Below are 12426 nucleotides of genomic sequence, written 5' to 3'. Positions count from 1 at the left end.
AAGAACCCCACCTCTAACCATCCCTCAGTTCTTTTTCTTCTGCCAATTGGTGTAGACATGAAAACTTGCCTCTTCTCCATTGCACAGAGTGACTAGCTTGTTTTTCTTCTAAGTAGCTAATAAAAGTTTGTTACAAAATTAGGCTAAGGTTTTCCAAAAAATTGATACCCTAAAATTAGCCTCCTAAGTAGGCACTTAAATAAGAGGTCTGATTTTTTTGAAAGGTGCTTAATAACTTAGAGCTCCCATTGAAATCGAAGTGAAAACTGTTTTGGAGATTCTCTCAGGTCAGAGGCCTTGAACCAGTATGCAATATTGGACTTTTTCTTTAAAACTACAAAATTGTGATTAGCAACAGCTAAGATTTATTTGGCTGCTGTCTCATCATATTACACTGTTTTGAAAGAGATCTTGATATTTATTTGTCCATCCTTTGTGAAGAGTTCTTTAAAGATCTTACAAATCTATACCCTTCTGCTCATGAACTGATTGGTCCCCAACATCTGAATTTGTTTCTGAATAGGCTTACAAAAGAGCCCTTTCAGTCTGAGCTCCTCTTGACCTGCTGCTTACAAACAAGGAAGAATTGGTAGGGGAGTAGAAGTGGGTGGCAACCTAGGCAGCAGTGACCATGAAATGGTTGAGTTCAGGATCTTGACAAAAGGAAGAAATGAGTATAGCAAAATACAGACCTTGGACTTCAGAAAAGCAAACAGACTCCCTTAGGGAACTGATGGGCAGGATCCCCTGAGAGGCTAATATGAGGGGAAAAGGAGTCCGGGAGAGCTGACTGTATTTTAAAGAAGCCTTATTGAGGGAGCAGGAACAAACCATCCTGATGTGCAGAAAGAATAGCAAATATGGCAGGTGACCAGCTTAGTTTAACAGTGAAATCTTCAGTGAGCTTAAACTCAAAAAGGAAGCTTACAAGAAGTGGAAATTTGGACAGATTAGGGAGGAGTATAAAAATACTGCTTGAGCATGCAGGGGTGTAATCAGGAAGGCCAAGGCACAATTGGAGTTGCTGCTAGCAAGGGATATGAAGGGTAACAAGAAGGGTTTCTAGAGGTATGTTAGCAACAAGAAAAGGTGGTCAGGGAAAGTCTGGGACCCTTACTGAATGGGAGAGGTAACATAGTGACAGATGATGTGGAGAAAGCTGAAGTACTCAATGCTTTTTTTGCCTCAGTCTTCACAGACAAGGTCGGCTCCCAGACTACTGCCCTGGGCAACACAGTATGGGGAGGAAGTGAGCAGCCCTGATTGGTGAAAGAACAGGTTAAGAACTATGTAGAAAAGCTGGACATGCACAAGTCCATGGGTCCAGATCTAATGTATCCAAGGGTGCTGAGGGAGTTGGCTGATGTGATTGCAGAACCATTATCTTTGAAAATTCATGGCGATTGGGGGAGGTCCCAGATGACTGGAAAAAGGCAAATATAGTGTCCGTATTTTAAAAAGGGAAGAAAGAGAACCTGGGGAACTACAGACCGGTCAGCCTCACTTCAGTCCCCGGCAGAATCATAGAGCAGGTCCTCAAGGAATCCATTTTGAAGCACTTGGAGGAGAGGAAAGTGATCAGGATTCACCAAGGGCAAGTCATGCCTGACCAACCTGATTGCCTTCTATGATGAGATAACTGGCTCTGTGGATATGGGGAAAGCGGTGGATGTGATATATCTTGACTTTAGCAAAGCTTTTGATATGGTCTCCCACAGTATTCTTGCCAGCAAGTTAAAGTAGTATGGATTGGATGAATGGACTATAAGGTGGATAGAAAGCTGGCTAGATTGTCAGGCTCAAAGGGTAGTGATCAATGGTTCAATGTCTAGTTGGCAGCTGGTATCAAGTGGAGTGTCCCAGGGGCTGGTCTTGGGGCCGGTTTTGTTCAACATCCTTATTAATGATCTGGATGATGAGTGAATTGTACCCTCAGCAAGTTTGCAGATGACACTAAGCTGGGGGGAGAGGTAGATACGCTGGAGGGTAGGGATAGGTTCCAGAGTGACCTAGACTAATTGGAGGATTGGGCCAAAAGAAATCTGAGGTTCAACAAGGACAAGTGCAGAGTCCTGCACTTAGGAAGGAAGAATCCAATGCACCGCTACAGGCTGGGGACCGACTAAGCAGCAGAAAAGGACCTGGGGATTACTGTGGACAAGAAGCTGGATATGAGTCAGCAGTGTGCCCTTGTCGCCAAGAAGGCCAATGGCATATTGAGCTATATTAGTAGGAGCATTGCCAGCAGATCAAGGGAAGTGATTATTCCCCTCTATTTGGTGCTGGTGAGGCCACACCTGGAGTATTGTGTCCAGTTTTGGTCCCCCCACTACAGAAGGGATTTAGACAAATCGGAGAGTCCAGCGGAGGGCAACGAAAATGATTAGAGGGCAGGAGCACATGACTTACGAGGAGAGGCTGAGGGGACTTGGGTTATTTAGTGAGCAGAAAAGAGTGAGGGGGGATTTGATAGCAGTCTTCAATACCTGAAGGGGGGTTCCAAGGAGGTTGGCGCTAGGCTGTTTTTAGTGGTCACAGATGGCAGAACAAGAAGCAATGGACTCAAGTTGCAGTGGAGGTCTAGGTTGGATATTAGGAAACGCTGTTTCACTAGGAGGGTGATGAAGTATTGGAATGGGTTACCTTGGAAGGTGGTGGAACCTCCATCCTTAGAGGTTTTTAAGGCCCGGCTTGACAAAGCCCTGGCGAGGACGATTTAGATGGTGTTGGTCCTGCTTTGAGCAGGGGATTGGACAAGATGACCTCCTGAGGTCTCTTCCAACCCTAATATTCTATGATTCTGTAGGATCTTGCTCTCTTATCACTTCCTACACTGTCTGTTTCTTAGCCATTACTTTGGATAGGGGAGTCTTGTAGTTGGATGCACTACTGGCAGATTTTTTTTTTTTATAAGAGCAAAGCTGACCCTGGGCCTGGCCCCACACTTGTAACAAAGATGGTTTCTGATTTTTATTTCAATCACTGTCTCCATCAGTATCTTTACAAAGCCACAGTCATCCTGGGGAAAGTGGGGTTACACACCTGGATAGTAAGAGAGCTTTTGGCTACTACTTCGAGTTCTTGAAACTCTTAACAGATTATCATTGTGACCTCTGGAGAAATCTAAGGGGCAGCCAGCTTGGCCAAAGGATATCTAATTGGTTGAGGCTTTGTATTTAATCCTGCTAGAAGAGCTAGTTGATTTAGAAGAGTGGTTAGCTATCCTGGCAAGCAGAGCTGCAGAAGCTTAGAATTAGGCCAGGGTATGATGCATAACCAGAGGAGTGTTAGGGGAAGGAGGGTCAGTGCTATAGTTTCTATAAGTTTGAATGGAAGTCAAGGGTGGAGTTCTGTATAGAAATTATTGATGCCAGAAGGAGCTGGTGATCTTTCTTGGCTGAAAATTAGGTTGGTAGTCTGATAAGAGCCCTAAAGCTGGCTATGGACTCTGGGCACATGGAAGAGCTGATGGTAAAAGTGGAAAGGCTTAGGAGATGTACCATTTCTTTCAGCTGAGTTCAACTCCTTTTTGATAGGGGTTGTATTTTTATTAAAAACTCTTCATATTTTTGGACATAGATGGCTTTTTATTCCACACACAATTCTGTGGCATCGAAATATGGTCGTCTGCTGATCAAAAAAGTTTAAATATATGAAAAACTACTGAATAAGCGTTAATTATTAGTTCTTTCAGTGCTAGCCTCTTCCAAACTTTGACAGTCAAATGAATGCAGAAAATAATACTTACGATATTGTCTGGAAGGTTATCAACAAGGGTTTTATGTAGCCACATAATGGAGCCAAGGACAGTGATGCAGTAATGGATCGTGGCTAGGTCTACACTAGAAACTTTTGCCAGTATGGTAATATCTGCTAGAGGTGTGACCTTTTATGACATTTCTACAGGGGCATAAGTGTTTTTGGCTTATTTAGAGTATTTTGTTCAGGGAACTGGTATAAGCCATACTGGCAAAAGCACTTTTTTGACTATATAACCGATGTATACATGAGGAGGGCTTGCTTGTATAGGTATATCAGCAAACCTTCTCTAATTTAGACCTAGCATGTTTGTTTTAGCACTGAAAATAATAGTTCTGTGAACTGATTGAAACTTCTTCAGTTCTCCTGTTAAAGATATTAAACTGCTAGCTATTAAAAATTTTCATTTTTGTTTCACCATATCATTCACAAACTTTTGTATTGACAGATTATGAGAGTGTTGCTGAAAAGGCTAGTAAAGTGGAAAGTGAAGTTAAAAGATTACATAATCTCATAATTGAGATCAATAATCATAAACTTAAAGCTCAGCAAGACAAACTTGATAAGATAAATAAGGAAATAGATGAATGTGCTTCTGCTATTACTAAAGCCCAGGTGGCAATCAAGACTGCAGACAGGTAAACACTTTTATGTGCTCAAGTTAAAACACATCAGCACTGATACTGTAGAGATATAATGCTTTTATCTTGGTCACTTCACAAACATGAATCCCTTGTTCATAAGGTTTGTCAGCTTAGGGTCATGTCCACCTTCTCTTTCTTTTATGGTTAGAGGGAAGGAAGTTGGGAGGGACACACACTTTCTCTCTTCTAACATGGGGCTGATTGTGATAGGGTAGTGGTTCTCACTCTTTTCCTCTAACAAATAGGTTAGTAGTATACTCATGTTATAGAAAAAAAAAATGAGGTGTAGAGATTAAGTGAACTGCCTGTGCTGTGGCCTCACGGGTGAATCATTTTTAGTGTCAATTAGAAGCAAATTCTCTGCTTCCCAGTCTAGTGTTTAGTTTATGGCAAAGATTTTAATGTCTTCAGTGGGAATACAAAAATAGCCTTCCAACTGGAGCTGAGTTTTATAAATTCTTCACCAGCTTTTTTAATGTATATTAATTGATGGTAATTCACCATTTCAGTAGATGTGACTAGTGTCATTGGTGCCTGCAGCACACGCACTAACCAACAGGTCCTCGACTAAAACCTCTTTGAATTCAAAATATTAATGTCTCCCAGTTGTAGTCCTCATACCAAACATGGCTGCCTCACAAGAAAAAAGAAATATAACTTTTGTACATTGTTACGCCAATGACCTTTTCATTATCTGATCCAAATGGCAACCTCCGTTGTTTTTCTATAATCATTTGTCCATAATGAACGAATGTACAACATTTTAAGATACAAGTTCAAAATGGCACTTGAACAACTGAAATCTGAAAAGACTGATCTCTCCCAGAAAAAACTGGGGATATGTTGTATACTCAACAATCTATAACAAATGCATACATCAAATGTCAAGACTCTAACTGAGTGAGAACACAAATTAAGTAATCCTATTACAAGCATCTGTTGTAGGTATGGATTCAGGAAGGAAGACCCCATTTATTGTAGTATTTCCCAGGGATAAAAACTGGAGTGTAAATAATAAAGTAAGCCTTACCTGTTGATTACATATACTGGAGCACATATATTTTCTCTGTAAACTAGACTAATTGTGCTTTCCAGACTTCTAAATGTTTACCATATTTGTATGTTAATATGCAAACATCTTAAATACCTACTTTATTCAGAAATTTGAAAAAATCAGAAGAATCTGTTCTTCGCACTGAGAAGGAAATTGGAGATAATGAAAAGGAAATGAAAGATCTAACAGAAGAGTTAACAACATTGGAAGAGAAAGCTACTGAAGTTATGAATAACTGCAAACAAGCTGAAGTAGGTGTAATATTGGTTCTTTGTGCTTCATCCAAAAGGATGTACTTCACAGGACTAATAACTTTCTACAGGCAGAGGTTATGGATAAGGAGGCTTGCAATCTTATCAGATTTTTGTGACAAGCCGACTTTCGCTAAATGCTAGTGAATTTTCTTAGCCATTGGCATCTAAGGTCTAGGCATAACAAAACCAAAAGGGGTTGCAGGTTTAGCAAGAAGCATATTCATGAAAAGGATATCTAAGCCTCAAATTTGGTCATCTTAAAAAATATTTGGGTAACGTCTCTTATCTTATAAAAAGTCTTCCACTCTTCCTACCCTCCAAAAATCCAGTCAAGGATAAAATAAGAGAGGACGGTCTTTTTAGAGGCCTACAGTGCCTTGTGCTCTTTACTGCAGAACCAACACAAAAGCAGATGTTAAATATTTTGCCCTACTGAACCAGTTTTCAGGCAGGTTTTAAATTTAGAATTTTTTACCTCTGAGCTACCTTGATCTATTCTTCTGAGGTTAACCAACAAAATTTACAAGAATTCTGATCTGAGGTGCTTAAAGCAGAATTCTTCGTTTCAAATTGCACCTAAAAACTGAGCGGGCTGCCTTAATGGGAGAAAACACATGCAGACAAGAAATCAAGATGGGGAAATAGTGCTCTTTGTTTGTTTAAGGGTAACCAAGAAGCCAAGGCCTGTCTGTTATACAATAATATGGCTATGCAAATAGCATAATTCTTCTCTTTCAAGTTTCTGCTTAAATTGGCAAAAATGATGCTGTCTTATCTTCCCTATTCTTTTTTCCGAGAGAGGAGGGGAGGCATTCAGTGGCAGAAGTTGGGGAGTGTTGCAGTGCAGTCACCTACCTTAGCTGAACATCATCCACAGGTCATGTGAGAGCAAGTACCAGGCATCCTGGGTGGCTGATGTTCCCAGGAGTAAGACAGCTTCTATGACACCATCACAACCTACTGGAACTGACTATCTTCCAAAGCATACTCTTAACAGAATTAATATAATCCAGCTCTGCAAATTCAAACACAGATTTCAAGACATACTTTCACGGAATGGTTTGTTCAGATTCAGAAGCTAGTTTAAAACAAATGCTAGCAAAAATGTTTCTTCGGTGTATATACAGATTTTAACTGGTACTTATTTAAAAATACGGAGACTATAATAGAAACTTTTTAAAATTATAAAACTGGAAATACAAACCTTTCCCAAACAACTAACTGAACTTCACCATCACATTTTTTGGTTTCAGAGTAGCAGCCGTATTAATCTGTATTCGCAAAAAGAAAAGTAGTACTTGTGGCACCTTAGAGACTAACAAATTTATTTGAACATAAACTTGCGTGAGCTACAGTGGAAAAACTGAATGCATCTGATGAAGTGAGCTGTAGCTCACGAAGGCTTATGCTCAAATAAATTTGTTAGTCTCTAAGGTGCCACTAGTACACCTTTTCTTTTTACATTTTTTGGTGTTTCTGCTTAGGAGTCATTACCAGAGGTTCAGGAGGAGCATCGCAATTTACTTCAAGAGATGAAAGCAATTCAAGAAGATGAACATGCTCTTCAAAAAGAGGCTCTTAATATTAGACTTAAAATTGAACAAATAGACAGTCATATTGGTGAGCATCAATCAAAGATTAAATATTGGCAAAGAGAGGTAAGATATTTAATACTTAATATTTTATTTTGGTTTCATATTTTGAACTGTAAACCATGAGCGATTAATCTCAGTGTGGTGACAATTTGTCTCCTGATAAATGGGTTAATGTAACCAAAAGTATTTTTAAAAATGACTTTTAAAAGGCCTTTGGTATAGAGAATATTTTCTTGAAATGTGATGGCTCTGAAAAGCAACTATAAAAATGGCATCTTCCTTTTCAACCAACCTGCTCCTTCTGTGAATTCATTTTTATCTTTGAGAGAGCCAGCATAACCTCTCTACCTTTCTTTTCCACGCTTTCTTTTATTTATGAACAATTTTTGTCAGCTATAATTGACTTAGCACCTGTCCAGAAACTATCAAGAGTTATGATCAAAAGATACCTGGACTAGGAACTCCAGTCCAGTTTCTATGCCCTGGCACCCTACTTTGGTGCAAGTTGATTAAGGTGTGGCTCACGTTCCTTGAAGCCATTGAGCCCATGCAATGGACAAAAGAAGAAGAGTTTTGATTCCAAATACTTCCTGGTAGGTCAAAGTTAAGGGTTCCTACTCATCCTAAAACTCAGGGACCTAAATCAATACACGGTCAAAGAAAAAACTCAAGATGGTCACCTTGAGAGCCATTATGTCTCTTCTGGAGGCAGGCAACTGCCTATGCATGCTAAACCTGGTAGATGCTTATGGGCAGATAGGGATGCTTCCCAGACACTGAAATAACACTGATATTCATTGTATGGGAATAAAACTACCAATTTCCTTCTTGAGGTGATAGTCTGCTTCACATTTTCATGAAATATTTATTGGTAGTCTTGGCTTACCTGCATAGGTTGAACATGCACTTACTCCCTTATATGAATAATAGGCTGGTTGATGCATATGTCCATCTGTTCAGGGAAATAGATAGCATTCAAATCTAAGGCCTGTCTGAACCTAAAAGTTACACTGATTGAAGTAAAATTCTTTTAAATAGAATTAGTAAAACCAGACCAAATCCCTGTGTGGCTATACTGTTTACAACTGTCTTAGATTATAGTAGCTTAACTTGGTCAATTACCAAGTGAAGCTTAATCAATATAAGATAACTGTAACCAGATTTAAGTGCGCCCACATAGGGACTTGTTCTGGTTTCACTATTTCATCTGATTGATACCTACTTAAGACAGTTTTATTTAAATCAGTGCAACTTTTGTGTTTAGACAAGGCGTTATTTACAGTCTAGCTTTTAAAGTTACTTTTGGGGACAGCAGAATGCAAAAATAATTTCTCTTTTCCCTTACAAAGGTGAATATTTTTCTCAGGCTTCATTCCCCAGTTAGGACTAGCTGCTTCTCACTCTCCCGGGAACTGATTGGAATGTTCTATGTAGAATGTTCTGAGTAGTGTATGACCACTAGTAATCAGGGTGACTTGCATATTTACCCACTACTGCTGCCTGTAGAGACTCCAAAACCTTAAGACACATTTGTGAGAATCCTGCATGAATGTTTTGAGAAGCAGAATTATAAGGTAAAAGACTGCATTTGTTGACCTTCGGTGCGTATTGTAGAGACTGTTTTCCCAACACTGAATAGAGTAGGTTGAATGGGGACCAAAAATGGGTTGAAATGGGAAAGACATAATTGTTAGTTTCAGAGGGCTATGTGGGTACTGATCCAGTGGATTTAACCTGATTTTTTAAAAAATTGGTATATTTAGTATTAAAAGCTATTTTCAAGGTTTATTTGACAACTAGTACTGTGAAGCATAAACGTGATATTCAGTAACTGTCTAAACTGAATTCTAGATATCAAAAATATCACTGCATCCCATAGAAGATCAACTAGGTGAAGAGCTTTCAGTGCTAAATCAAGAGGAACTTGAAGCAATTAAAGATCCAGACATTCTAACTAATCAAATAGCTCTTTTAGAAGCCCAGTGTCATGAAATGAAACCAAACCTTGGTGCCATTGCAGAATATAATAAAAAGGTAAGGCTTTGTTATTTACCATTAGTATCACATTAGGCTTAATCTCTTTACATTGCTTTACCACCATCCCCAGCTGGTAGCTAACTTCTTGTATAGCTTTAGTTCATTTGGCATTGCTTGAATCAGTCAATGTGTAATATTCTGGTCACTGCTGTTGGAATACATGGTCACCCAACTAATCAGGCATTTTTCTTCGAGTAATTTTCCACATGTTCCTCCAGGATCCCTCTTCCCAAAGAGGTAGTATAGACCAACATAGCCAGGGCAATTAGTGTAGCCTCAGATCTTAAAAAGACAGAAGAAAAGTGATGAGGAACAACAGCCACAAGGGGAAGAACTACTGGCACCCTGCTCTCCTCATCCTCCCATGATGAGACAATTAACCCCATCTATGCCTGCCTCAGTGGATAACTTTAAGGCATTCCAGGACCTCAAATGCATGGCAGAGACACTGGATATTCCACGACAAGTGGTTCAGGAGAAGTCCCGCAAGCTCCTGGATATCTTGCATCCCTTCCTCGTTTTGCACACTTGCTATGCCAGTAAATGAAATTCTGTTGGAGCCTTTAAAGAACCTGTGGCATGTGTTAACACAATACTGGCCACATCCAGGCAATTTGACAAAAAGGTCCTTTCCAAGGGATTTAAATACTCTCATTTTCAATGAGTGTGTCATCTTGGCTCCAGTCCTCTGGGATCTCCAGGAAGGTCCAAACTACAACTGAGGACTTTCACTTGAGGGTAGTGAACTTTTTTTAATTCAAAATGGATGAGGTCCTCCACTTGTTAAAGAATACCAGGTCATGGTATTCCATGAATGTGGATTCATAGGGTTTGTATGTTCTAGCACCATGAAAGAAGGAAGCAAGACAACAGTCTTCTTTCAGGCGGCATCCCTCTGCCTTTTACTAGTACCAACCCATGAGGATGTTGGAGCTCCCAAGAAGGAAGCAGGTTCTAGTGAAGACAACTCAAAGCCTCTTCCTCGGCCCCTGAACAGTCTGGATATTCAGCCAGGATCATCACCCTCCCTCCCCATTGGCCGCTCCCTTTTTTTATTTTCAGGTAGCCTAGATCACTTCAGACCAGTATGTCCTAAAAATTGTAAATGCCATATTCTATCTAGTTCCAGTTCCTTCATATCCACTGACCTTTCTTTCAAACCCCATTGTCTTTTTTCACAAGATACAGCTGAACCTTTTTTACAAACTGGGAGCAGTAGAGGTACACTAAAAATTCCCATTACTTTCTCATCCCAAAGAAAGGGGGTTGGTATCTTAACAAATTCATCCATCATTTCAAGTTCAGGATGGTGACTCGGGCTTCCATAATTCCTTTGTTAGAGCTTCAGACTGGCTCTGGGCTCTCTACCTCCAAGGGAGTTACTGTCACATCCATTCATCTGAAACATCCCAGGTTCCTAGGAAGAAGGCCTCACTGCTGGTACAGAGTCTTGTCCTTTGGTCTTTCAACAGCACCAAGGGTGTAACAGTTTTGGCAGATCATCTGAGACGACAAAGGATCCAGTTCTACCCTTACCTCAGTGAGTAGCTGATTCTAAGTAGATCTACTGTGACAAACTCAACTCAAATAACTTTAGAGCTGTTTGCCATCTTGGGCCTCAAAGCCAAAAAGAGAGAAACCCACACTTATTCCAACTCAAAGCATAGATTTCATAGGAACACTGTTAGATTCCAGGTCATTGAAAGCTTACCTCCAATGAGAGAAATTCCAAACTACAATGAACATAAGTCAACGTAAAGCTTACCCAAAGGCACCACTGAGAACGTCCCTCAGACTCTTGGGAGACACTGCCCCATGCATCTACTTGACACAGTTGACCTGTGCTGTGTGCAAGGGTGGCTAAAATCAGTGTATTAACCCAGCAGCTACCACATGGACATGATCCTTACAGTCCTTCAAGAAGTCATCTCCTTATTAAACTAGTGGAAAGATCTTCTTCAGGTGTAGAACAGAACATCCCCTCTGCACCTGTGTCTTGATAATAGAGTGTCACTCAGGGATGGGGAGCTCATCTAGATCACCTTCAAACTTGACGCCTTGGTCCCCTCTGGAAGCTAATTCCCATGTAAACATCCTATGGCTTAAAGCTACCTGGCTGGCATACCTTAACACGAATCCACAATCCAAATGTTGACAGAAAATACTACAGCTGTGCATTATTTCAGATTTCATAATCAGACCACAGACGGTCTCCACTGTGTCAGGCGGCCACTCAACTCTGGAATTTGCATTCTGAATCAAATGCCACCAGTGACTCTACCTTCCCAGCCTTGAGAACATCTTGCATACCAACTCAGCAAGCAGTTCTCAGATAACCACAAGTGGTCAGTCAAAGGCACAGTTCTACAGAACATCTTTTACAAGTTGGAGTTCCCAGCAAGACGTGTTTTGTCACTGATCACAACAAGACGACATTTTCTTCGAGAGGTGGTACATTCCTAGGTTCACTGACATAGCCACCTATCTCATCCTTTAGACACTGGGATTGCTGTATGTAGGCATGACACAGAATGATTTTATTAGGATACCCACAGCATGGACCAGACAGTTTGGTTCTGATGAACCTCTCAGTGCAGTCCCCCCAGCATCCCCAGTGCAATCACTTTGTTGGCCCTCCCCAGTAGTCTCTCAGAAAAACTGTGAGATCCTACACCTGGACCCAGCTTCCTTATGTTCAACAGCCTGAATGCTGGCTAGATTGCTTCACCTGAAAGAAGCTGTTCAGCTGAAATTCAGAACATTATGTCTCAAAGCATGAAAGCCTCATCTAGCCCCATAAAAGCTTGTTCCGCCAGAGCTCAAAAAGCTGCTGCTGTCAATTTGAAAAAATCCTTATTTTTTAATTTGTAGGACAGCTATATGGAATTTGGTCCATACTTTTACAAAACACTACCACTAGGCATAGACTCCCAGATTGCTCATTTTGGTTTGACTGTCCTGTAGTCATTGCTTAAGTTGGACACTTAGTACCAAACTCGAAGTAAAAAGACTACTTGTTTTTCACCAAGAATAGAATCTATTTGGATATTCACTCAAAAAAGCTTACTTCCATTTCAATAAAT

At 40.4% G+C, this 12426-nt stretch overlaps 2 protein-coding genes across 15 annotated transcripts in view; one reads left to right on the top strand and one right to left on the bottom strand.

The window, feature by feature from the left end:
- Positions 1–12426, bottom strand: part of TRIM59 (tripartite motif containing 59) — a 63679-nt gene that overhangs the window by 1615 nt on the left and 49638 nt on the right. The window contains exons 1-2 of one of the 3 annotated variants that reach the window (XR_007358263.2): positions 9360–12183; positions 6567–6726 (exon numbers count right to left, since the gene is read on the bottom strand). The gene's annotated coding sequence lies outside the window, so the exon portion shown is untranslated. Of the gene's footprint in view, positions 1–6481; positions 6727–9359; positions 12184–12426 lie in introns of those variants that run through there. The other 2 variants (XR_012669859.1, XR_012669860.1) reach the window with 2 other exon arrangements.
- SMC4 (structural maintenance of chromosomes 4) overlaps positions 1–12426 on the top strand; it is a 135791-nt gene that overhangs the window by 85596 nt on the left and 37769 nt on the right. For all 12 annotated transcript variants that reach the window (XR_012669858.1, XR_012669854.1, XR_012669855.1 and 9 more), the window contains 4 exons: positions 4208–4397; positions 5564–5708; positions 7196–7369; positions 9158–9340. Coding sequence is in view for 7 of the 12 variants with exons in the window: in XM_048862749.2 (XP_048718706.1) it covers positions 4208–4397; positions 5564–5708; positions 7196–7369; positions 9158–9340 (692 nt within the window). In the remaining 5 variants the exon portion in view is untranslated. The remainder of the gene's footprint in view (positions 1–4207; positions 4398–5563; positions 5709–7195; positions 7370–9157; positions 9341–12426) is intronic.

This window comes from Caretta caretta, chromosome 9, assembly GCF_965140235.1.
Source record: "Caretta caretta isolate rCarCar2 chromosome 9, rCarCar1.hap1, whole genome shotgun sequence".
NCBI classification, from domain to species: Eukaryota; Metazoa; Chordata; order Testudines; family Cheloniidae; genus Caretta; species Caretta caretta.
The sequence above is the reverse complement of the archived record's forward strand: the minus strand, read 5'-3'. Positions and strand labels throughout refer to the sequence as shown.